Here is a 27,165-nt window from a genome sequence, read left to right as displayed (position 1 = left end):
GAGTAAAGTAGATCAGCCATGATCTCATTGAATCGCAGAGTTAGATCGAAGGGCTGAATGTCTTACTGCTGCTCCTATTTCTTATGTCTTATGTTGACCTTGAACAACCTGGTAATCTGAGAAGTGATATTACTGCAATTATATAATGCCACATCTGGAGTATTTTGTGCGGTTTTTGTTTGCTTACCCAAAGGAAAGATGTGCTTGCCTTAGAAAAACTGCAACAAAGGTTCAATAAATTAATTCCTGGGAATGAGAGAATGTCCTGTGAGGAAAGATTAAATAGTCTGGGCCTTCGTTCTCTGCAGTTTAGAGGAATAAGAGGAAGAGGAATTCAAAGGTACAAAATTCTTACTGGGTTTAACTGGGTGGATGCAGGAAAGATGTTTCCCTTGGCTGTAGGGTCTAGAACCAGGGGATACAGTTTCAGAATAAGAGACAGGTCTGAGATGATGCGGAATTTCATCATTGAGGTGGTGATGAATCTTTGGAATTGTCCATCCCAGAGGGCTGTTGAAGCTCAGTCATTGAGTCTGTTCAGGACTGAGACCGATATTAAAAACATTGAGGGGTATGGGGATAGTGCAGGAAAATAGTGTTGAAGTAAAAGATCTGATTGAATAGTGGCCTACCACTCCTCCTATTTCTTATGTTGATCTAGTATAACCTGGTAGTTTACAAATTGATGTCATAAGTATTACAATCCTAGACCAGACCCCAATAGTGGCTAGGATACTGGACCAAAACCCCAATGCTATATTTTAATTTTGTAAAACTGAGAGGGAAGAATACTTCGCTCCAGGAGTGATTGTAACAAAGGAATAGCGATCTGGTATACTGTATTAAAACAAACTTTATTACTAACACAGTATTAAAATCACACCGAAAATAGTTTACAATTACCCCTTAAACGATACTACTCAACACAGTTAATACAATACCCTTACTTTTGCTATTTTTATTCCCATGAAACAAGAAAATAGACCATCTGAGCTCTCAATCCACCCTAAATACCAATGGCACAGAAGGATACTTGCTTTCCAGAATTGTTCTTTGAAAAGAGATTGTGACACTGCTTTGCAGAAAATACCCGATTCCCGTCAGTAATTCTGGCTGTATGTGTCAACTGGCTTGTTTCAGTCTCCCTTGTCCTCAGACAAGTCTGCACTGCTTTAAAGACTGTTAATCTATTTTACCTAGCCTACAGTGAGAGCAGAACTGCCTCATTAATGCACACAGCTTCACTCAGCTCAGAATGGAACTGAAAATACTTTCTCAAAAAGCCTGTGCCATAGCTTCATCCAACAATGACCTGATCTCACCAAGCTGAAAATGAATTAGTTCTCCAGGGAATCCCCGTAATCAAAACAAAATTGCATTAACCCAAGCTTTTTATGATGGTTAGTTTCACATCTGGATCCTAAAAGCTTTGCTGCCTTTCAAGCCAAGACTCTTTTAAAACATAAGTTCAGCAGTCTAATACACACTAACCCAAGTTTTTAACCCTTACTTCACCAAATACTTACAATACCAAATCAGAAATCCCTACATTCATCACACGAGGTGGCTTAACATTGTCTGAACTATCAACTGCTTTGCATTTTGTTTCTAGTAACATGTTCACCCCGTTGCACCTCATTGAATGTAATATTTTTGTGGGACGTGAAGGAGGAACAAAATAAAATAGGAAGCCTACTTGGCTTTCTTGGTAGCAATTGTGGGGAACTTGTGCCTGGAATTTCCACGGGTCTCTATAGTGGGAGACTGCAACCTCTAAATCAGCATCCGGGACTTCTGCCGAGTTTACAGCAGGAGATTGGGAGAACCTTTTGGAAATTCGTTTCAGTTTTTCTACTTTTTCTCATTATTATCACTTATTTGCATCCTTTTGACCCACTTGTGTGTTAATTGCCACAGTTTCTTACAATACAATAATGAGATGATTTAGTGATTTTGTTTGAAGGACAAATGCAGTCCAGCACACTGAGATCCATTGCTATTCACAAAAACGACATGAGATCTTTACCACTCACCTGAGGGCAAACTGTTCTACTTCTCCTTCAAAAGCTTGTGTTTCAATGTGCAGCATTAATTCAATGTACCGGAGTTTCAACCTTATTATGTTTCAGCCTTTGTTTCCAAGCCTAGTGTAACGACTCAGCCAGGCCTGACACACTGATGGGAAAAGATGTATATACTATGACCTGTAACTTCCTGGCTCCGCAGCATTGGATTTGGGTGGTACTTCAAAGATGCTTGGGGAAATCTTCTTGGGAGTTCCCAGGTCAGGGTTTACCTGGCAATTGTCCAGAAACGCTAACTTCTCCTGGACGTTGTGCTGGGAACCATCCAACAATGTGATTTAAATTGCTAACTTCGGATGGTTCTGCACTCATAGTTACTCTGAAAGAGTTAGAAGGGTAAAAAGCACTTCTACCTTCAGCGTAACTATTTTAAAGACCCAGACGGAGCTGCCAGGATCTCCCCCGCCCTGAGGATCTTTTAACTTGCCCGCTTTTCACTTTCTGTAAAAAGGGAGGTGTCCTCCTTCACTCCGCTCCTTTTACACTTTGCCACTGGAGCCAGGGACACATGCTTCACTGTCTGACTCTCACTGGGTCTGAGTCAGGAAGCCAAGACAGGTGCTTTAGAATTTAAGCACAGGTAAGTTAGTATGGAGTGATAATCTGCTGCTGAAGAAATTACTGCCTCTATAGTGTTTTTAGGTTCCTCTGCCCCCCTTATACTTATGTTAAGTTGCTCCAATCCCCATGTAAAGTGGCCAGTGCCACAATTTCATAACATTTGCCTGATGGGAAAGGAAGGAACATTCGCAGAATTCGATTTTTTTTTTAACATTCTATATCCGCTTTATGCAGTTTGTTCTTCAATGCAATATGGCCTTTTGATAAGATTCCTTTAATTTCATTCCATCTCCTCCACTTCTATAAACCTGCTCTGAGCCAAGCTTCTGATCTGGGAAACTTCCTACACACTAGAACGTGCACATGACATGTTAATGTATCACTTGTATGAGTCCCCGTCTGCAGGGATTTACATTTCTAGTGCCTCTGCCTTTCTCTAAATTTATTTCTGTTACTTAAGCCCCTCAACTGGTTTGTCCACATAAGTAAGATTGTGAGCAATACCTCATCTAAATATATTTGTTCAGTTTTCATTTATCTTAAAAGTGTAATGGGACTACATGAGTGAGTTGTAAATATAGGCAACCTAGAGAAAAGCCTGGGTAGCACAGGTAGTAGCTACTTTTTATCAGCTTGTGCTTTGTGAATAGAGTTATTGATTTGGTGTGTTTATGTAGTTGTTTGTTCATCAATCACAAAAGTCTGTGCGTATCAGTACATGAATTAATGTACACTGTTTTTTGTTTCAGGTTGAAATGTTTCTTTTGGGATACTCATTAGAGTTGACTATCAGAGTTTTCAGGCTATACAAATTTGGAACTGATGAGTTTGTCACCTTCTATCCTGATGATCATAAAGAGGACTGGCCAATGGTTACTCTAATAACCGAGGATGACAGACATTATAATGTACCTGTGGAGAATGCTCAAATGACCAATATATAAGCTGAATTTCATGGAACTGTGCATCCACCTTAATCTGGAAAGAGATTGTTCTAACTTTCCGTTGATCTGAGGTAGCTGCTTTTGAACCTCTGAATTGTGGAAAAAATTTGCAGCAGAAGATGCATGAACTGGAAAATGTTTCGCTCAAGCCTTAATGCACATCTGCAAATAGAGGGGATTGGGATTCTGAACCAATTAGCCAGGGAGGAGAATAAGCAGAATACATTAAAAATGAGAGATCTGCTGTTTTGGACTTTTTATCTTCCACTGATATTTTTGTAAGATGATTGCCTAAATCTGTACAGAAATCAGGAACTGCCTTTACAAGTGTTTGTTGGGAATGGAATAAATAAACATGACTGCAGAGGTGTATAATAATTTGACTTTAAACTTTTTCAGACTTTCCCAGCTGCTGGGGCTCAAGGTATTTCCTCTCTTTGTTGTTCTTTATAAGCTTTAAAGGCTGCTGTGAATCTATATAGATTAGTTACAGTTTGCTGAACACCAATGTTAAATGTTATCTTGTCACACAACTGTGGATTTTTACTTTTAAAAATCCCCTTGTTATAATTTTCTTTCTTTTTAGCTCTAGTGTCGTGAATCTTTGAATAGATGGTCTGTTCATCCACTTGGCTAAAGCCCAATTCTCCTCGCTAAGTTTTCCAGAGCTGACAAACATCAGATTCCTCCGTTTCCAATGGACCTGTTGAGATCCTGAAATGTTCACAAAATGTAACCAATTATAACATCACAAGTGTTAGCATTTGATTTGGTTCAACAGTGAGCACAGATTCAAATGGGGCAGAACCTTACCAACCACCTTGCCGTAATCGTTTAAGAAAGTGATAAACCCACATGGACAGCCGAACATTCTAGGGAGTTATGTATCATGATTTTCAGTTGCTATTTGATAAAGTTACATGTGGAATGCTTTAGTTAAACTTTGAAAGTTGTATGGGTTCAGATTAAACCAGATGAATACATAGAAAATGGATAAGAATTTGATTGCAGGGTGGCAAACATATAATCACTGAAGGGGTTAGAATCATCATAGAATTTACAGTGCAGAAGGAGGCCATTCAGCCCATTGAGTCTGCACCGGACTTTGGAAACCCCACCCAGTAACCCCACCTAACCTTTTTGGACACTAAGGGTAATTTAGTATGGCAAATCCACCTAACCTGCACATCATTGGACTGTGGCAGGAAACCAGAGCACCCGGAGGAAACCCACACAGTCACCCGAGGCCAGATGTGAACCCAGGACCCTGAAGCTGTGAGGCAGCAGTGCTAACTGCTGTGCCACCGTGTTGTGTACTGAGTATCATGTTCCAGGGCTCAAGTGTTGGGGTTGTTACTGTGTCTGAATTATTTGAGGACACTAGACAAAACAGGAGGATACGGTTGATAAGTTCAATAAAGCAGATGAGGGACAATAGAAAATACTGGACAAAGAAAGGAGTTAAATCAGTCAACAAAATAAAGTATAGATTAGGGTGGGACACCGGAGTCACTTTGGGGTGTATTTTTGACATGGAGGTGAGAATTTGGAGCCAGGTTTGATTTTGTGTCAGTAACCCACCTCTGTGGAGGGATTAATGTTGAAATTAGAGCCCTTAATTAACATAAAGGTTTCCTACCAAATTACGAGTGGCAGGTGGGCTCTTTAAGATGAAGGATCAATCGGAGACCTTCCTGTTTCAGAGAAGCAGCTGCCTGCATTACAAGACTAACAAGGAGGGTGCTTCATTTACCCACTTCTTAAAATATTTAATTTAAAAGCAGCCAGGCCACCATGGAGCCCTTCTCCACAGTAATCTTTGGCTGTACCCTCACCCTGGCTGTCACACAGCGGAGACGCATGAATTAGGAGCAAGGTGGGTCTGTAAGCCTTCCAGTACCAAGAGCATTGAACTCTAGCTTACTGCTGGGTACCAGCATCCATGCCCACGCCCCCACCCACAAAACCCGTGCATGTGGAATCTGGAAGCCAGCTGGAAAATCTAAGTTGGCCTTCATTATTTACTTTCAAGAAGCCTTTTAATATGCCTAGCTGCTGGCCACCTTTTGGGAGCAGCTACCTACATGGGCCTCAAACTTGCCTCTCCTAAAATGTCCGACACTAAGGAGAGCATCCTGAAACTGATACACCTATCCCTCGCCTCTTGTTCCTGACTTTGGGTGGTCTGTTATCACAGTCAACTTGAAAAAGTAAAAACATGAATGACTCTATACTGGGGAAGCTGTAGATTAGTTATCTACTTCTTCAGTTGAATAGGACTCAGCCAATATGCCTGAGTTGTCAATATTTAGTTATTTAACACCAATTCTATTACACGGTATTCATACCATCATCCAGGCATGAATTAATGTTGAGTGATGTTTGGGCCGAGTTTGATGGACCAAACTAAAGCGCTTTGAATCAATTGCCATGCCATTTGCTGCATTCATGTCAGGCGCTGAAAGCGGAGAAAAATAAATGGGGCGGGATTCTCCTTTGGCTGATGCCGAAATTGGGAAAGGCAATTGGGCGGAGAATAGGTTCCAACGGCAAAATCGTGGCAGGCACCGATTTGACGCCAAATCGCGATTCTCCATCACCTCAACAGCGACGTGACTGTGTTCTGGAATGCACGTATGGTAAACACCGTTTGCATGTCATTAGCGGGCCCAACCCGGTATTCTCCGGGGCCTCCGGGATGCTCCTCCTCCTCCGATGGGCCAAGTTCCCGACAGCGCGGTTCACTTGTGCTTTTAAAACTCGTGAAACTGACCTGGTGGATGCTAAGGAAGAGAGAGTGGGTACGGAAAGTTTCCAACACCACCATAGTTTGCTGACAGCCGGGGGGAATAGCGGGGGGGGGCGGCCAGGAGGTGGGCTATGGAGTCAGGGTGGACGGGCACGGCACACCATTGCCGCAGCCAGCAAGTCAGCCATGTAGTTGCATACACTGCTAACAGCCTGCCACTGTGAACTTAGTGCCACGGGTCATATGGTGTCCCGCCCCCAGATCTTGGTGCCATCTGGCCCCAGCCAACCCAACAGCGGGATGGGCCGCTCCAGCTCAACCAGTGCCATCTTGTTGGCTGGGATGGTGTGTGTGGAGAGTGAAGTGTGTTTCTGCGGCTGCAGCTTGTCAGCCTCCCGAGTAACAATCATGGTCCCGACGAATCCTGCATGCTTTTATTTATATACTTGGAAGCGAAAAATTGCCAAACCAGACACCTCTCACATTTACAAAAGCTGAATTAGCTGTTCTCACAGAATCATAGAATGGTTACAGAATAGAAGGGGGTATTCAGCCCATCATATTCATGCTGGCTCTTTGCAAGACCAACTGATCAAGCCCCACACCCCCACCTTTTCTCTATAGTCTGACTTTTTCTCTTTGGATAATTGACCAATTCTCTTTAGAAACCACAATTAAAATTAAAATTCCGGCCACACTCTCGGCGCTGCAGTCCTGACCCTAACCACTTGTTGCATTTTTTGAAAAAAGTTTCACAACAGATCAGTGTCCTCTACCCTTCTACCACTGAGGGCAGTTTCTCCCTATCTTGTACTCTGCCCACACCCCTGGGGTGACATTGTTAGTAAAGGTGGGACCTGTAAGGGAGAAATACGGCTTTTGCACTATGTTTATATTTTCATGTACATTGTTTATTTACAACATTGTTTATGTACATTGTTTATGAACAACTTTGCTGGTGTTTATCAGTGAATTGGACCCTCAAATGCTCATGGACATGTTTAATGGTTAAGTGCTGTATGAAGGGCATAATTAAATTTACATTTGCTCTAAATCAAAAATGTACAATGGTATGTTAGCAATTCTTTTAAAAATCATGTTATTCTACTTTAACTTTTAAACTGCTATTTTATAAATCTTTCAGAAGTGCACAAGTGACCTTACAGACACATACAATTAGGATGTTTGTTTAGCCTCAATGCCCTGAAAGTTGCTTTGGAATAATGAGAGACAAAGGTTGCTCACCTTTGATGACAATTAGGGATGGGCAATAAATGCTGGCTTGCCAATGATAACCACATCCCATGCATGAAGAAAGAAAAACAGGTCTGTCCTAATTACGGCCTGGATCTTACAATTGGCAATAGCCATGGCCTATATATATGGCCGTTTGGTAATACCAGTATTGTTGAAAAACAATATTTTGTCAAATCTTTTTGTTGTGCATTTATCAGGACATTCGCAAGAATACCAATGTATAAGAGCTTTGTATGAGAAGTGCTGAATGATTGGCAAGTGGATTCTGATTGGTAATTGGTGCTCTCTTATGCAGTATAAAGATGTTGTTACCCCTAATTTTGGTGTCGTCGTGATTGTCATGATGAGTGCAAGGCAAGAAGTTTTGACAAAATGTCTGTTTTTGGCTTGTATATTTGGAGTGTATATAATGACATTCTTGTAATTAATATTTTTAGAATGGATGGTAACAGGCTAATACCTTCACTAAAATAACAGGCAAATAAATATTATTTAAAAATGTGGACTATTCAACTGTCATTGAGTGTAATTTCTGGACTCAAGCTATTATGCAACAAATGGACATTGCTGCTCACTTTACACAGAAGGCGTTTTCTCCTTTATGAACAAATGGATTAGTATGATCAAGATTCTAATAGAAAGATGCACATGTCTTAGCAATAAATACAACAAAGTATTTTCCCCAAACAGGTTTGTATTTCCCCTAACTTAAAATATATTGAAGCCACATTTCTTGTTAAAATACCTCTTACTGCAAATTGTCTCACTGCAGTTTGTTTTAAATTGTATTTTCTATTAATCTGAAGAGTCAGAAAAGGAAGAACAAATTGGAGGCATGTTCATAGCTGGGTTAAATGGACTACAGTGTTACTGACTGATCGGCTCAGGATGGATGCTATCACATTCGTGTATGATATCATGGAGCTGGGGGTAAGGGGAATTCCTTTAGGAGAAGGGTAGAACAGATTGGATTGGATTTGTGAATAAAAGAATAAGAGAGTTCCAATTGGTCATCATTTGTTCTCCAAATGATTAGGTTATATCCATCTTGTGCATACTGCCATGCTACTAATATTTAACTAATTGTACCTGATCATTAAAATTACTGATGTCCCTGTTGGGACTGTCTTGTCAAACTAATCTATCCACATATGATGAGTTTCTTTATTTTGAATGAAGTTCAATGTTACTATTATAAAGCATGGGTGGTACTTTGTATTTCCCATTCAATAATATTGTGGATTGTCAGGAAAATGTCCAGCATGCATGATTAGTTGCATTTTTTTTCTCCAGTGGTGCCAGTCAGCATACATTGTCCCAACACATATTCCCCGATGGGGTTAACTGAGATTTGGATCTTGAATGTTATTTTATGCAAAGGTTTTATATACAGCACGATGAAAACATAATCAAGGCGAGAAAAAAATCATTTTAATTGAGTACCCAACTGAAGTAAATGGCACAAGCTCAAAGATCCAAAATAATAGATTCAAATCTATTCATACCATGAAAAAATATACATACATTATATTTAGAAACAACATTCTCTATTTGGTATTTTAAAATTATGCTTGCATATTAAACAGAGTTGAATGCTTTAAATATAACTGATGGAAACTTGTATTTTAAAAAAAAAAATTCGCTGCTTGGTGAAATTTGAATTAAAGCATGTTTCATAATCAGTTTAGTTATAAATAGAGGACAGTTTCCATTGACTACAAACACTCAACTTCATTACGTGTAATATCTAACAACTTAGCAACAGTAATGTCAAGAGTCCTGTTGAAATAATTTGTGATCTGATGTTTAAATGCAGTGGAAAAAGGCTGTAGTTTCTTTTGTTTTTTGAAAACTATGCAAGAGAACAGCGAACATTGTGAACTCGATTATTTGGAATTCACATTAAAGCTTGACCGCTCGTTACATTAATTAGAAAATGATTTCACTCACAACAAAACACCTTTGTAGTCATGCCCTTTTATACCCTGCAGCATGGCAAAGCTGCCTACCAATCATTTTGAGTAAGGAACTGTCACTATTGCAATGCCTCCATCCAAATTACATCAACTTCCCGTCTGCTGCAAAATGTTTATTACAGGCATTATAATCATTTATAAAATGGGTGATTGTGCAGTTTATACAAAAAATGTACCACTTTTCCCCAAAGTCTTTTGCTCAATGAGTTGGTGCTGAAATTTGGAATACTTTCCAGAGTAAAGCTTACTTTCCACCACCCGAACAGTATCCTTCTGTCCCAAATTGTATCAGAGAAATGCATTTCTATTTCAACAGCCAGTGGCCTCTACATGAGACTGCCGTTTTGATGGCAAATTAAAGATAATTAATTCTTTGATGTGGTTCTGTACTCACCAAGGACTGGAGTGAGACTGCCCAGAAAGTATGAAAGAGTTTTCTTTTATATGACATTAACAAATATATTAAAAATTAGTGAAGCAAATGAAGCGAAGGAAGGATTGGATTAAAATAGTAGTCTGTAAAATGAGTGGCAGGCATTGGGACTGGGAAAGAGGAAAATGGGCTGGAGGTTATCTGCAGCAGATTAGGAGCTTCTCAAATGGGTTGTGCATATCCTCAGCTTAGTATCCCAGTTAGCATAAAGTTGGGCTGGTTTGAGTCCTTGATGTAATGTGCAGAGAAAAAATGTTGCTTCATGCAGTAAAAGGGTAAAATTGGGCTATGTCTGTGCTGATCTCACTCTTCCACAGAAACCACGCACTGAGCTATAACATTCAACAACTGTCAAGCTGCAATGGAAAGAAAACAATTTGAATCAATGGTACCCACTGCTTTACAATATACAATGCTCTGAAGCAGTACACATGTATCAAAATGGTATAACACATTTGTTTATAGGTGGCAAATAAACTATTTTAAACATTATTTAAGATGCCAAATTACACCCTGTCTTAAAATCTCATTTATTTCAAGTAATAATCTCTTGTGCCAATTGATATTATGAGTCTATGAAATTCAAGTCATGTCTGTGTTTGAATTTCTCCCATTACTGCTTTACTTACAAGTCACCACCACATGCGTAACGTTCTCACCAATATACTGATATCAAACTCTTCTGTTGTTGTAAAAAAATATTTTGATATGTTCAACCTTTTTATTTTTTTACAAAATTGTGTCCTTTATGGTGTCTTCAGAACTTCATCCCTTGAGCAGCAACATTATGGCAATAAATCACACAGCTCACTGGAAACCGAACTGCAAATATACATGAAAAAACTCACAACATAATATTATTCAAGCAGTTAAATAAAGTATAAATCCCAAATATGCACCCCTTGTCTATCAAAAGATACTGATGGAGAACAGGGCAGCAGTATAGTCAACAGAAGGTGTAGGTGCTTTGGTTTTAGATGTGTTGCGAATACCATGGGAAGAAGGATGTCAGCCAACTTAACCGTGGAAGACTTTCTGGATGATTTCTTTCGAAGTTGCTTTCATCCATGTATTAGCTGAAATAAAACTGCATGCAAGAAGCCTGAAGACCAGCCTGTCCAATGATATGAGTAATTCAGCAACATAATTAGAAGTTGTCTTTGGTGTCGGTAGACACTCTGGAAAAATTAAGGATGGAAGCAGAAGTGAAGGGTGGATTAACATTATATTGTACCATAGTGATCCCTGCAGAGTGTAAATGATGCTCATTCATCTTCATCCAACTCCACTACCTCAGACATTTCCTCAGGTATAGCTGCGGAATTCATTGCCGAGTCTTCTCCATCAGCCGCTGCTTCATCCAGAGATCTTTTCTTTTTCTGTATTAAAAGCAATTTTAGCATTGCAGATTACAATTCAGCAATTTGATACCAACCTTTGAATTCCGTTTGCACGTATCTTCTGTATACTGAAAAATATGGTAGCTGTTTCAGATTGCATTGTACTTCAATTTTACTTTTATTTCATCATTTAATTTTGCTGTCTCTGCCTAATCCCATGCTATTCTATGACAAGAGGTGAAGGCTGGCAATCTGCTGCACTGCCAGTGAAGATCAGAAAAATCACCTGGAGGGGGGGGGGGGGGGGGGGAGGGATGGGGGAGAGGGGGTGATGGTTACCAGGAAGACAGCACCACATTCTACAGAGGGAGTTGAGTGCAGTCAATGGACCTACGTTCTGACCTCACGAGGGAGCAAGACACTGCCACCCATCATCTCCTGTACGGCGTGACTGACAAATTACTTCACCATAACATCTTATATTGGGGGCCACATCTGTGTCACCTCTCTTAAGGAGTCATATTAGCCTTCAAGTTCAATGCTTGGGGCTGGACTTCCAATTATTTTGCATAACCTAAAGAATGAAGTGAACAAAATCAACTTAACCAAGGGATAAATTGAAGAGACAGTCCCAGGGGCTAGACTTCCAGAGGGTTAACAATTGGGTGGCAATGCACTCATGCATTACAATGCTGACTAAAGTGGCACAATTGACTCATTAAGGAAGGGTGAGGGAGCTGATTGGGCAATTGACTTCCCCTTATGGCAGAGGAGGCACACCTGATGGATGTGAAAACTACAATTTGCAGTCAACTATCATTCTTTTTTTTAATAATAATCTTTACTGTCACAAGTAGGTTTACATTAACACTGCAATGATGTTACTGTGAAAAGTCCCTAGTTGCCACTCTCCGGCGCCTGTTTGGGTACACAGAGAGAGAATTCAGAATGTCCAAATTTCCTACCAGTACATTTTTCGGGACTTGTGGGAGGAAACCAACCGCAGCACCAAGAGGAAACCCACGCAGACATGGGGAGAACGTGCAGACTCCACACAGTGACCCAAGCTGGGAAATGAACCTGGGACCCTAGTGCTGTGAAGCAATAGAACACAGAACATAGAACAGTACAGCACAGAACAGGCCCTTCGGCCCTCAATGTTGTGCCGAGCCATGATCACCCCTCTCAAACCCACGTATCCACCCTATACCCGTAACCCAACAACCCCCCCCTTAACCTTACTTTTATTAGGACACTACGGGCAATTTAGCATGGCCAATCCACCTAACCCGCACATCTTTGGACTGTGGGAGGAAACCGGAGCACCCGGAGGAAACCCACGCACACAGGGGGAGGACGTGCAGACTCCACACAGACAGTGACCCAGCCGGGAATCGAACCTGGGACCCTGGAGCTGTGAAGCATTTATGCTAACCACCATGCTACCCTGCTGCCCCAAGTGATAAGCACTGTGCTACTTCAGCTTTCATGAGCTGTGGTTTAAATGAGCCTTCCAACTTGAACAACCAGCCACCCAGACACTAATCCCCGACAGCCTGGCCTCCTAACCAGTGACCTTGAACTTCCAGACATCTCATGCCCTCACTTCTCACCCTTAGGAGAATTACGTGCCGCTGAGGGTCGAGATGCTTGATTCAGGTGGAGTTGAGAGGGGAAACTGAGGGAAGAGGCTATTGTGCGACAGGGAGGGAGTGAGGTTTCTCGTAGGGTGATGCGCATGGGTGGATGTCCCAGATCCTGATAGGCCCGTGGGTCAGGGCATTGTCAGGACTCTTCAGCATTTAAAAATGGAGCCCCAATCTCTTCCTGTACTGCTGTGCTGAGCTCGTCAGTGCAGGCAATTAAGGCAAGTACGATCTTGGCAGGGTGTTCCCCGCAAGAAGCCCCCAAAAAGTCCCTACATGCTCCGAAAAACACCCTGCCATTTGCACCCAAAACTGGATTTTCTTTCATGAAATCATGCCTGATGTCTCCAAACCATCCAAGGGTGAAACGTGGTGCTGTCTTCCTGGCGGCCATCTCCAACTGGACCTGTAATGAGTGCTGGGGAGATGTTTGAAAGGAACATCCTGGGGCGACTTCCGGTGGCGGCTATGAGGGAATGAGTCGCACATTCGGTGGCTCTCACTCCGGCTCGCTTTTTGGACCTGGTTTCCCGACTTTTCGGAACTTTTGTGCACGAGAAAAGACGGCCACAAAGTTGCTGATTGAAGTGTGCGGAGCTGGATGGAAACAAAGAAGAGCAGAAAGCAGCAAAAGCAGGAAAATAAGGGGCAGAGACAAAGTGCTGTGGGAGCTGACCCGGCTCCAAAGAGGGCTGACATACGGACCGCGGACCAGACGATCCAAGCAGTGCTGGACAATATGCTGCAGGTCATAAAAGGAAGTTTTGAAGATATGAAGCGGTGGAGCAAATGAACCAAAGGCTAGAGGCCCAGGACAAAAAGGTCAAGGAGCTGGAGCAAGCGGTGGAGGAACAGGCGGACGCACAAACAAACGCTGCAATAGAGATAGATGGGTTGAAGGAGCGACAGAGAAGGCTGCTTGACAGGCTTGAAGACCTAGAAAATAGAGCCCGCAGACAAAATTTGAGAGTTATTGGCCTCGCAGAGGTGGCCGAAGGTGTGGATGCCACGACGTTTGTGGCCGACCTTTTGCAGCAGCTGATGGAGCCCGGGGGGGCTAACTCCTTTCCGCGACCGCTGGAGCTGGATGGGGCACACGGATTGCAGGTGAGGCAGCCGCGACTGCTCCCTCCCCCCCCCCCCCCCCCCCCCCCCGACCAGTGGTGGTCTCCACAGGTTCTCATACAAGGAGCATGTCCTTCAGTGGGCAAGGAGTACAAAGAGCTGTACATGGAACAACAATGTCCTGCACATTTACCAAGACCTGAGTCAGGTGGTGGCCAGACGGCGGGCAGCCTTTAAAAGAATTAAAGAGATTTTGTTCAATAAGCACGTGAAGTTCGGTCTGCTTTTCCCGGCGCGGCTGTGGGTCACGCACCAGAGCCAGCATTACTACTTTATGGACCCTGATGAAGTGATGGAGTTTGCAAAGAATCAGGGACTGGTGCCAAACTGAGGGCCCACGGACCAAAGTCAGAGTCTGAGTATTATTGTTTGTGGGACTTCTAGTTTTCTTGGACTGTCTTCCTATTTTTTGCTGCTTCACAAGTACTTTGTAGTTTCTGTTTTCCGTTTTTGCTGCCTATGGGTACAATGGGCGAGGGGGGGGGGAGGGGGAGGGGGAGGGGGAACCGGTGCCCCCTCTCTCTTTTGGGTTTTCTTCTTGCCTTTTCTTTGTGTTTTTTTCTTTTTGGAGCTTCCAACGGGACAGAAGTTTGGCAGGGAAGCAATGGGGGTTAAAGGTATTGGATAGATTATCATAGAATTTACAGTGCAGAAGGAGGCCATTCGGCCCATCGAGTCTGCACCGGCTCTTGGAAAGACCACCCTACCCAGTAACCCCACCCAACACTAAGGGCAATTTTGGACACTAAGGGCAATTTATCATGGCAAATCCACCTAAGCTACACATCTTTGGACTGTGGGAGGAAACCAGAACACCCGGAGGAAACCCACCCACACACGGGGAGGATGTGCAGACTCCACACAGACAGTGACCCAAGCCGGAATCGAACCTGGGACCCTGGAGCTGTGAAGCAATTGTGATATCCACAATGCTACCGTGGGGGTGACGCGGGTACTGTGTTGCTGTGTGTTTTTATTACTAATGCATAGAAAGGGGTGATCGGTATCACTCATCTGTTTACACAAATGGAACAGCATTACAGCTGTCTCGGGTCTTTGTTTGATTGCCCTTGTTTATTGTTTGATCTCCTGTACTGCAGAGAGACTGCTCGAGCAGGACACATCAGGGGAATGGGTGTGGATGGGTGGGGGGGGTTGAGCTCGGGGGAACAATGGGAGCAAGACAAGTGGGTGCCGAAGGGATGCGTCACCGGGCCTGCGGGAAGCTAGTCAAGGGAGTCAGGTGGGGGGGATGCATACAGCCAGTATATGGCAGGGGTCGGGTTACAGAGGGGTGTTGTTGCTGGGGGTAGGGGGGTGGGGGAGTTATTCTGCTGACATGGGAGGGATCTAAAGTAGGTAACAGTGCGGAGGTCAGGGGTGGGAATTACAAGGAGGCGAACTGGGAGGGGTGTGGCACATGGGCTGGGGGCGGGCCCAAGAAGGGGGATGGTTGATCGGCATGGGGGGGCAGGTGCCCTCTAATCAGGCTGATCACCTGGAATGTCAGGGGACTAAACAGGCCAGTCAAGAGGGTGCGTGTGTTTGCGTATTTGCGGGCTCTAAAGGCGGACGAACTCATGCTGCAGGAGACACATCTGAAAGTGACTGACCAGACCAGACTAAGGAAGGGCTGGATTAGCCAGGTCTTCCACTGGGCTTAGACTCTAAGTCCAGGGGGGTGGCAATCATGATTAATAAACAGGTTCAATTTGAGGCGGAGGGCACAACTGCGACGGAGGGGGTAGATTTCTTATGGTCCGTGGTACGCTTGAGGGGATGAGGGTAGTCCTGGTGAATGGATATGCTCCAAATTGGGACAATGCTGACTTCATTAAAAGGGTGCTGGGGAAAGTCCCAGACTTAGATTCACGCAAGCTGATCATGAGTGGGGACTTCAACATGGTCCTCGACCCCAGACTAGACAGGTCATGCTCCAGAACTGGTAGGCTCCCAGGGATGGCAAGGGAACTGAGGGGGTTCATGGAGCAGATGGGGGGAGGGGGTAGACCTATGGAGAGCCAGACAGCCGACGGGGAGGGAATACTCGTTCTACTCACATGTTCATAAAGTATACTCTAGAATCAATTTTTTCATCATGAGGAGGGACTGTGTAGACGGAGTAAAAAACATGGAGTACTCAACAATCACCATCTCGGATCATGCCCCACACTGGGTTGACCTGCAGGTCTGCAAAGGGAGCTACCAGCGCCCGTTATGGAGGTGGACATAGGATTGCTAGCGGAGGAGGGGATGTGCAAGAGACTGCGGAAGTGCATGCGGGACTACCTGCAGGTTAATGACACAGAGGAAGTCTCAGCAGCGACCCTGTGGGAGGCACTGAAGGCGGTGGTACGGGGGGGGAGCTAATTTCAATTCGGGCCCACAGAGATAGAACGGACAGAGCGGAAATGGACAGACTGGTCAAGGAGATCCTCCGGACAGATAGGAAATGCGCAGAAGCCCCGAGGGAGGACCTACTTAGAGATAGACGGAGACTGCAGGCTGAGCTGGGAGTGTTGTCCATGAGCAAAGCAGTGGAACAACTCAGGAAGGCAAAGGGTGTGGTCTATGAGCATGGGGAGAAAGCTAGTAGAATGCTTGCGCAGCAACTCAGGAGGAAGGAGGCGGCCAGAGAAATAGGTAGGGTGGTGGACGATATGGGGAACAGAGTGGAGGACCCATCAGGACTGAACCAGATGTTTTGGAAGTTTTACAGCAAGCTCTATACCTCGGAACCCCCTGGGGAGCCGGAGGAGATGAAGCATTTCTTAGATGGACTGACCTTCCCAAAAGTGGGTAGGGGGCTGGTAGATGTACTGGGGGCCCCGATCAGAGCTGAGGAAGTACTGGGGGGCTCGAAGGCCATGCAGTCGGGTAAATCTGGGAGATAGTGGGGCCGGTGCTGAATAGGGTATTTAACGAGGCGAGGGACAGAGGGACTCTACCCACCGACGATGTCACAGGCTACCATTTTGCTGATATTAAAACGGGATAAAGACCCGGAAGTGTGTTGGTCATACAGACCAATCTCCCTGATCAACGCGACACGAAGCTCCTGGCTAAGGTCTTGGCGCTTAGAATTGAGGACTGTGTCCCGGAGGTGATTGGGGAAGACCAAACAGGGTTTGTTAAAGGCAGACAGCTGGTAGCCAACTTGAGACGACTACTCAATATGATCATGATGTAGGGCAGAGAGGTAGAGGCAGTGGTGGCAATGGATGCCAAGAAGGCTTTTGACTGGGTGGAGTGGGACTATTTGTGGGAGGTACTCGGAAGGTTTGGGTTCGGGGAGGGCTTTGTTGACTGGGTTACCCTATTGTACCAGGCCCCAAAAGCTGGCGTGAGGACGAATAGGATAACATCAGAGTACTTTAGACTACACCGGGGGAACCAGACAGGGATGTCCACTCTCCCCGTTGCTGCTTGCACTGGCCATAGAAACTCTGGCGATTGCCCCGAGAGCTGCGAGGGGGTGGAAGGGAATGATTAGGGGAGGGGTGGAGCACACGGTATCGCTGTACGTGGATGACCTGCTCCTGTACGTAGCGGACCTGCTGGCTGGGATGGACAGTATACTCGGAATATTGAGAGAATTTGGCACGTTTTTAGGGTACAAACTGAACATGACTAAGAGTCAGATGTTTGTAGTGCAGGCGAGGGGCCAGGAGAACAGGTTGAAGGGGCTGCCATTTAGGATGGTCGGAGAAAGTTTCCGATACTTAGGGATACAGGTGGCACGAGACTGGGGCAGGCTGCATAAGCTAAATTTGACTAGAGTGGTAGAGCAAATGAAGAGCGCGTTTAGGAGATGGGATGCACTCCCGCTATCACTTGCGGGGAGAGTGCAGACGGTAAAGATGGCAATCCTCCCAAGTTTCAGTGCCTCCCGATTTTCATCCTGCGGTCCTTCTTCAAAAGGGTCAACAAGATTATTATGGGTTTTGTCTGGGCAGGGAAGTCCCCGCGGGTGAAGAAAGCAATGCTTGAGTGGAACCGTAGCGAGGGGGGCCTGGCTCTGCCGAACCTCAGTAACTACTACTGGGTGGCCAACATAGCCATGGTAACGAGTTAGATGGTGGGTATGGGGTCTATTTGGGGGCGAGTGGAGGCGGCTTCGTTCAGGGGCACCAGTTTGGCGGCCCTGGTCATGGCCCCCCTACCGCTCCTGCCGGCCAGGTATTCCACCAGTCTGGTAGTGGTGACAGCCCTGCGGATCTGAGGCCAGTGGAGGAGGCATGTAGGGGAGGTGCTAGCATCATCTGGTCTCCAATATGCGACAACCACTGATTCGCCTCTGGGAGTATGGACGGTGGATTCCGAGCGTGGCGGCGGGCGGGGGTGGGAAGGATGGGCGATATGTTCTTGGGGGGGAGCTTCTCGAGCATGAGGGCCTTGGAGGAGAAATTCGCACTAGTAAGAGGGAATGACTTTCGGTACTTGCAAGTACTTGACTTCATACGCAGACAGGTGCCATCCTTCCCATGCCTCCCACCAAATGGGATCCAGGACAGAGTAGTCTCTAGGGGAGAGGTAGGAGAGGGGAAAGTCTTGGATATTTACCGAGAACTTATGAAAGGGGAGGAATCCCAGACAGAGGAACTGAAGCTTAAGTGGGAGGAGTAACTCGGCGAGGAGATGGAGGAGGGGGTATGGACGGAAGCCCTGAGTAGGGTAAATTCAACTGCAACCTGTGCTAGGCTCAGCCTGATTCAGCTCAAGATCGTTCACCGGGCCCACATGACGGTGGCCCGGATGAGTAAATTTTTTGGGCTGGAGGACGAGTGCGCTAGGTGTGCGGGAGGGCCAGCGAATCACGTCCACATGTTCTGGGCATGTCCAAAACTTAGGAGATACTGGGAGGGATTTGCGGACGTCATGTCCCAGGTACTGAAAACTAGGGTGGTGATGAATCCAGTGGGCGCAATATTTGGGGTCTCGGAAGACACGGGGGTCCAGGAGGAGAGGGAGGCCGACTTCTTGGCCTTTGCTTCCCTGGTAGCCCGGCGACGTATACTACTGGCATGGAGGGACTAAAAGCATCCGAAGACCGAAGCACGGCTCTCGGCCATGTCGAGTATTTTAGGGCTGGAAAAAATTAAGTTCGCCATGAGAGGATCTGTATTAGGGTTGGCCCAAAGGTGGCAACCATTCATCGACTTCTTTGCGGGAAATTAGACGTCAGCGGGGGGAGGGGGGGGGGGTTTTATGAGAGAGGATTGGTCTTTTGCACTATGTTTCTGTTTTGGGTTGATATTTGCACAGTACTGTATACTGTAACTGTTTACAATGCCAAAAATACCTCAATAAAATTGTTTATTAAAAAGAAAGGAACATCCTGGGACTTCCGGTGGCGGCCGTTGTATTTGGTAGCTCCCGCTTGTGGTAGACTTTTTGGACCTTTTCTCCCGACCTTTGTGGAACTTGATCGGAACAAATAGGAGGGGGGCGACACAGAGAGGAGGAATCCCCCACCAGTTTATGGAGACGCGGACCAGAAGTGGTCTTGTAAGAAGAAATATCTGGGCAAAAAAGACGTGTGCAGAACCTACACCACAGGAGAACATGGCGGTAGTGCAGGATCCAGGATTGGTGGCCCAGTGGTCAACGGTACAGCTCGGGAAATTCATTCAGGAGATTTTCGCCAAGCAAAAGTGGGAGGGTTTAGACATCAAGGCATCAATCGGGTGGAACAGGGACTAGAAGCGCACGGTGATGCGAATGTCCCGGTTCCTGGATAAGGAACAAATTTTGCGGTGGGCCAAGCAGACACGTAGCTGCAAGTGGGAGAACAGCAAGCTGCGCATCTACCAGGATCTGGGTGCAGAACAGGCCAAAAGAGCGGGATTTATTAAAATCGGCCCTCTTCATAGAACATTACAGCGCAGTACAGGCCCTTCGGCCCACGATGTTGTACCGTCCTGTGAAACCCTTCTAAAGTCCCGCTACACTATTCCCTTATCGTCCATATGCCTATCCAATGACCATTTGAATGCGTTTAGTGTTGGCGAGTCCACTACTGTTGCAGGCAGGGCATTCCACGCCCTTACTACTCTCTGAGTAAAGAATCTACCTCTGACATCTGTCCTATATCTATCTCCCCTCAATTTAAAGCTATGACCCCTCGTGCTAGCCATCACCATCCGAGGAAAAAGGCTCTCAATGGCCACCCTATCTAATCCTCTGATCATCTTGTATGCCTCAATTAAGTCACCTCTTAACCTTCTTCTCTCTAACGAAAACAGCCTCAAGTCCTTCAGCTTTTCCTCGTAAGATCTTCCCTCCATACCAGGCAACATTCTTGTAAATCTCCTCTGTACCCTTTCCAATGCTTCCACATCCTTCCTATAATGTGGCGACCAGAACTGCACACAATACTCCAAATGCGGCCGCACCAGAGTTTTGTACAACTGCAACATGACCCAATGGCTCCGAAACTCAATTCCTCTACCAATAAAAGCTAACACACCGTACGCCTTCTTAACAACCCTCTCAACCTGGGTGGCAACTTTCAGGGATCTATGGACATGGACACCGAGATCTCTCTGCTCGTCCACACTACCAAAAATCTTACCATTAGCCCAGTACTCTGCCTTCCTGTTATTCCTTCCAAAATGAATCACCTCACACTTTTCTGCCACCTGTCAGCCCAGCTCTGCAGCTTATCTATGTCCCTCTGTAACTTGTAACATCCTTCTGCACTGTCCACAACTCCACCGACTTTAGTGTCATATGCAAATTTACTCACCCATCCTTCTACGCCCTCCTCCAGGTCATTTATAAAAATGACAAACAGCAACGGCCCCAAAACAGATCCTTGTGGCACACCACTAGTAACTGGACACCAGTCAGAGCATTTCCCATCAACCACCACTCTCTGTCTTCTATCAGCTAGGCAATTTCTGATCCAAACTGCTAAATCACCCTGAATCCCATGCCTCTGTATTTTCAGGGCTAATCGCATGCTTTTAAAGCAGACCAAGCAGGCCAGCAGCACGGTTCGATTCCCGTACCAGCCTCCCCGGACAGGCGCCGGAATGTGGCGACTAGGGGCTTTTCACAGTAACTTCATTGAAGCCTACTCGTGACAATAAGCGATTTTCATTTTCATTTCTGCAATAGCCGACCGTGGGGAACCTTATCAAACGCTTTACTGAAATCCATATACACCACATCAACTGCTTTATCTTCATCCACCTGTTTGGTCACCTTCTCGAAGAACTCAATGAGGTTTGTGAGGCACGACCTACCCTTCACAAAACCATGTTGACTATCTCTAATCAAATTATTCCTTTCCAGATGATTATACATCCTATCTCTTATAAACCTTTCCAAGACTTTTCCCACAACAGAAGTAAGGCTCACTGGTCTATAGTTACCGGGGTTATCTCTACTCCCCTTCTTGTACAAGGGGACAACATTTGCTATCCTCAAATATCATGAAGGGGGCATGGTGCTCTCCAACCAGATGGAACGTTGGAGGGCTGAATGAGCCGGTCAAGAGGGCTCACGTGTTCGTGCATTTGAAGAGGTTGAAGGCGGACGTGGCAATGCTGCAGGAGACACACCTGAGGATAATGGATGAGACTAGACTGAGGAAAGGGTGGGTAGGGCAAGTATTTCACTTGGGGTTGGACTCTAAGACTAGGGGGTGAAGTTTGGAATGTTACACCCAGCTCGTTTGTGGGTCACCAATGAGGGTCAAGAACATTACTTTGGATCGCCGGATGAGGCGATGGACTTTGTTAAGGACAAAAGACTGGCAGGTGACTGAAGATACTGAATGTTGGGGGTGGGTAATGCTGTGCTTGTGCTGTTAAAGTTATTTTTGTTTTGGCCTGTACATGAGTGCTTTTTGTATCAGTTTTTGGGCTGTTGCTCAGTTTGGTACATGAGTTAACTTTGTTCTTGTGGGGGTTGGGAGGTCGAATTTTTCTTATGCGTGTCTGTTGGGGATTGTGATATTTTGAATATGTATGTTTGAGCGGGTGGGGGGGGGGGGGGAGGGAGAACAATAGTGGATAGGATGTTTGGCGCCATGGGCGGGGACTACCAGGCTAACTGGGTGGGAAGCGCAGTGGGGGGCGAGCAGGTGATATGTTTGTTATGGGGGGTTGGGATTATTGTTCTGTTAATGGAGGAGGGGGGGGGGGGGAATTCTCAGCTGACAGGGGAGACAAATTGGATCCAGAATGGTGGGTGCCCGAGGGCGGGCCTGTGGAGGCGCGGGACGCGAGCTGGAGGCTGGTCTAAGAAGGATGATGGTAGATTGGCAGGGGGGGGGGGGGGTGCGCATGGTGCCCTCCAGCCAGATGGAACGTGAGAGGGCTGAATGAGCCGGTCAAGAGGGCTCACGTGTTCGCGCATTTGAGGAGGTTGAAGGCGGACGTGGCAATGCTGCAGAAGACACACCTGAGGATAATGGATGAGACTAGACTGAGGAAAGGGTGGGTAGGGCAAGTATTTCACTTGGGGTTGGACTCTAAGACTAGTGGGGTCACGATCCTGATCAATAAGTGGGTGTCATTTGAGACAGGGAATATAGTTGCGGACTCGGGGGGGTAGGTACATCATGGTGAGCGGGAAGCTGGAGGGGATGCCGGTGGTGTTCGTAAATATTTACGCACCAAACTGGAACGATGCAGAGATTATGAGGCGGATGTTAGAGAAGATCCCGGACCTGGACTCGCATAAGCTGATCATGAGGGGGGACTTCAATACTGTCATTGATCGGTCGAGTTCAAGGACAGGGAGGGTGCCAGCCACGGCGAAGGAACTAAAGGAGTTCATGGTGCAGATAGTGGGGGGGGGGGGGGGGGGGGGGGGGGTAGACCCATGGAGGTTCGGACAGCCAAGAGCGAAGGAGTTTTCTTTCTTTTCCCATGTCCACAAATTATACTCCTGTATCGATTTTGTCACCTTGAACAGGGCTTTGCTGGCGGGGGTGGTTGATACCGAGTATTCGGCGATTGTTATGTCGGACCATGCCCCACACTGGGTGTATCTACGGGTGAGCAAGGAGAGTGGTCAGCGGCCGCATGGAGATTGGGCGTAGGACTGTTAGCGGATGAGGGGGTGTGCCGGCGTGTGAGGGAGGCCATCCAGAACTATTTGGAAATACGGGGGAAATCCCGGCAACAACAGTTTGAGAAGCGCTGAAAGCAGTGGTCAGGGGGGAGCTAATCTCGATACGGGCCCATAAGGAGAAGGTGGAGCGAGCATAGATAGATAGGTTGGTTGGGGAAATATTCCAGGTGTATTCGGAGGCCCCGGAGGCAGAGTTATTGAAGGAGCGGCAGAAGCTACAGATGGAGTTTGGTCTGTTATCTACAGGGAAGGAGGTGGAGCAATTGAGGAAGGTGAGGGGGGTGATATACGAGTATGGGGAGAAGGCCAGCAGGATGCTTGCACACTAGCTAAGTAAAAGGGAGGTGATCAGGGAGATAGAAAGAGTGAAGGACAGAGGTGGGAACGCAGTCTTGAACGGGGTGTTTAAGGAGTTTTACAGTCGGCTGTATGAGTCAGAACCCCCAGCTGGGGTAGAGGGGATGAGGCAGATTTTGGAAGGATTCGAGTTTCCAAAGGTGGAGGAAGGGTTGGTGAAGGGGTTGGGAGCCCCAATTGGGATTGAAGAAATAGTAGAGGGGCTGGAAGCCATGCAGTCGGGTAAGGCCCCGGGACCGGATGGCTACCCAGGGGAATTTTACAAGATATTTTCTGGGATGCTAGGCCCGCTGCTGGTGAAGGCATTTAATGAGTCAAGGGTGCGGGGTGTCCTTCCCCTGACAATGTCACAGGTCTCGATCTGATTGATCCTGCAGCGGAAGAAGGACCAAGAGCAATGTGGGTCATACAGACCAATCTCCATACTGAATGTCAATGCCAAATTGTTGGGCAGCATTTTGGCCTCAAGGATAGAGGACTGTGTTCCGGGGTGATAGGGTAGACCAGATGGGGTTTGTTAAAGGCAGGCAGCTAACGACTAACGTTAGAAGGCTCCTAAATGTGATTATGATGCCCTCCGAGGGGAGGGAGATGGAGGTAGTGGTCGTTATGGAATCGGAAAAGGCCTTCGACCGGGTGGAGTGGAATTATTTGTGGGAGGTGTTGGGATGGTTCGGGTTTGGGATGGGCTTCATTGACTGGGTTCGGTTGTCGTACCAGGCACCGGTAGCGAGTGTACGAACGAATCAGCTGACGTCGGGCTACTTTAAACTGCACTGAGGGACAAGGCAAGGATGTCCTCGCTCCACACAGCTGTTTGCTTTGGCCATAGAGCCACTGGCGATGGCGCTAAGCATCAAAGGACCGGAAGGGGATAGTTTGGGGAAGAGGGGGGTTGGAACACAGGGTCTCGCTATACGCAGGTGACCTGCTCCTGTATATTTCCGACCCGTTAGGGGGGATGGGGGAGATTATGCAGATCTTAGGGGAATTTGGCTGGTTTTCGGGGTACAAATTGAATATGGGTAAAAGTGAGATGTTTGCGATCCTGGCGAGGGGCAGGAGAGAGGATTGGGGAAGCTGCCATTCAGAGTGGTGGGAGGGAGTTTCCGCTATTTCGGAATCCAGGTGGCACAGGAATGGGAGCTGCTACATAAACTAAATTTGACCCGGCTAGTGGAACAAATGAAGGAGGACCTTTGTAGATGAGACATGCTCCCGCTGTTACTGGCGGGGAGGGTACAGACCGCGAAAATGACGGTCCTCCTGAGATTTTTGTTTGTTTTCCAGTGCCTCCCTATTTTCATACCAAAGGCCTTTTTTAAACAAGTGAATAGGGTGATCTCTGGTTTTGAGTGGGCGGATAAAACCCCGCGAGTAAAGAAAGTATTGCAGGAGCATAGTCGAGGGGAGGGTGGGCTGGCGCTGCCGAACTTTAGCAAATAATACTGGGCGGCAAACGTAGCCATGGTTAGGAAGTGGGTAGTGGGGGGGTCGGTGTGGAGCCGTTCGCGCTGGCCCGGTACTCCACAAGCCCGGTGGTAGTGACGGCTCTGAGAGTCTGGGGGCAGTGGACGAAGCATATGAGAGTGGAGGGAGCATCGGTGTGGGCTCCAATTTGTAATAATCACCGGTTTGTCCCCAGGAGGTTGGATGGGGGTTTTTGGAGGCAGCAGAGAGCAGGGATCGAGAGGATGGGAGATTTATTCATAGATGGATCTTTCCCTGTTTGATGGATTTGGAGGAGGAGTTTGAATTGCTGGGAGGGAATGGATTTCGACATTTGCAGCTACGGGATTTTGTATAAAGGCAGGTTTCGACCTTTCCGCTCCTACCGCCACGGGGGATACGGGACAGGGTGGTTTCTAGAATCGGGGTTGGGGGAGAGGAATGTTTTGGATATCTACGAAGAGCTTATGGAGTGGGAGGTAATTCAGATAGATGAGCTAAAGCGCAAATGGGAAGATGAGCTGCGGGGGGGGGGGGGGAGATAGAAGCGGGGTCTGTGGGCGGACCCTCTGCGCAGGGTCAACACTTCCTCATCATATGCTAGGCTTAGCCTGACATACTACAAGGTGGTTCACCGGGCAAACATGATGGTGGCCCAGATGAGCAAGATCTTTGGGACAAAGGACAGGTCTGTGGGAGGGCCAGCAAACTTTGTCCACATCTTTTGGCATGCCCGAAGCTTTGTGGATTCTGGAAGGGTTTTGCAGATGTCGGGCAGTATTCTCCGCTCCCGGGACGTGACAACGTGAACAGGGCCCGGGCACGACCTATTCTGGACCCCACAGGGGGACAGCACGGCGCTGGAGCGGTTCACGCCACTCCAGCCTCCTTACGCGGCGCCAGATGGGCACCGCGCCAACCCGCGTATGCGCAGTTGGGCCGCGCAATCCTGCGCATGCGCGGGGAACTTCTTACATGCGCCGGCCCCTCACCAACATGGCGGCGGGGTTCTGGGGCCAGCCGCGGAAGGAGGCCGGCCCGCCGATTGGTGGGCCCTGATCGCGGACCAGACCCCTTTGGAGACCCCCCCCCAGGCTGAGCCTCAGCTTTCCTGCACAGTTCCCGCCGGCAGCCACCAGGGGTGAACGGCGCCGGCGGGACTGTCATTTTTTTCACCGGCCGCTCGGCCCATCTGGCCGGAGAATCGCTGCTCGCCGTTTGCGGCAATTCTCCTAGCGGCCCGGCGCGATTCTCGCGGCGCTGGTTTGGGGGTGGGAGAATCACGTGCGGGTGTCGGGGTGAAGTGGCGACGTGGCGCGGCTCGCGTGGCACCCCGGCGATTCTCCCAACCTGTGTGGGGGGGGTGAATACCGTCCGTCATGTCCACAGTGCTAAAACCAAGGGTGGTGCCGTGTCCAAGGTGGCGATTTTTGGGGTGTCAGAAGATCCGGGGGTCCAGGGCGAGAGAGGCTGATGTCTTGGCCTTTGCCTCCTTGGTAGCTCGGAGATGGATATTGCTAGCATGGAGGGACTCGAAGTCCCCAAAATCAGAAATCTGGGTTAGCGACATGGCTGGATTTCTCAAACTTGAGAAAATTAAGTTCGTCTTAAGAGGGTCAATGCTAGGGTTCATCTGGAGGTGGCAGCTGTTTATCGACTTATTTGGGGAAAACTAAACAGTCAGCAGAGGCAATAAAGCGGGGGGGGGGGGGGGGGGGGGAGTTAGGTTATTTTCTGTTTAGGGCAGGTGGGATTTGCGAGGGGTGGAGATGTTTTATGCACTATGTTTACATTTCTATTTGTACTGTTTATTGTTATTATTATAAAATTATAAATACCTTAATAAAATGTTTTACAAAAAAAAGGAATGCTGATTACAGAGATTATGTTTGCTCGAGGTGAGTGAACCAGAGGCAAAAGCCGCCTAGAGCACAGCATGGATCACCAGAAAAAACTATTTTGCCAAAGAGCCTGAATGTACAGTGAGTTTTCCTGTCGGCATCTGCAGTGGGATTCTCCACGGTTTCCTCGCCAGGTCAGACACTTTGAAAAAATATGGGGAAATCAATCCTAGTTCCACATGCAGCCATAAATTCCCGTACCAGCCTCCCTGGATAGGCGCCGGAATGTGGCGACTAGGGGCTTTTCACAGTAACT

General features: G+C 46.9%; 2 protein-coding genes across 5 annotated transcripts in view; one reads left to right on the top strand and one right to left on the bottom strand.

The window, feature by feature from the left end:
* LOC119966018 overlaps positions 1 to 8,103 on the top strand; it is a 96,826-nt gene extending 88,723 nt beyond the window's left edge. For all 3 annotated transcript variants that reach the window (XM_038797158.1, XM_038797160.1, XM_038797159.1), the window contains one exon: positions 3,395 to 8,103. In XM_038797158.1, the coding sequence (XP_038653086.1) occupies positions 3,395 to 3,589 (195 nt within the window). In that variant the 3' untranslated portion in view covers positions 3,590 to 8,103. The remainder of the gene's footprint in view (positions 1 to 3,394) is intronic.
* Positions 8,104 to 9,004: 901 nt separating this feature from the next.
* Positions 9,005 to 27,165, bottom strand: part of LOC119966017 (progressive ankylosis protein homolog B-like) — a 250,863-nt gene continuing 232,702 nt past the window's right edge. For both annotated transcript variants that reach the window (XM_038797157.1, XM_038797155.1), the window contains one exon: positions 9,005 to 11,383. In XM_038797157.1, coding sequence (XP_038653085.1) covers positions 11,270 to 11,383 — 114 coding nt within the window. In that variant the 3' untranslated portion in view covers positions 9,005 to 11,269. The remainder of the gene's footprint in view (positions 11,384 to 27,165) is intronic.

Source organism: Scyliorhinus canicula, chromosome 5 (assembly GCF_902713615.1).
Source record: "Scyliorhinus canicula chromosome 5, sScyCan1.1, whole genome shotgun sequence".
Lineage (NCBI taxonomy): Eukaryota > Metazoa > Chordata > Chondrichthyes > Carcharhiniformes > Scyliorhinidae > Scyliorhinus > Scyliorhinus canicula.
Note: the sequence above shows the minus strand (reverse complement) of the source record. Positions and strands in the feature narration are given on the sequence as shown.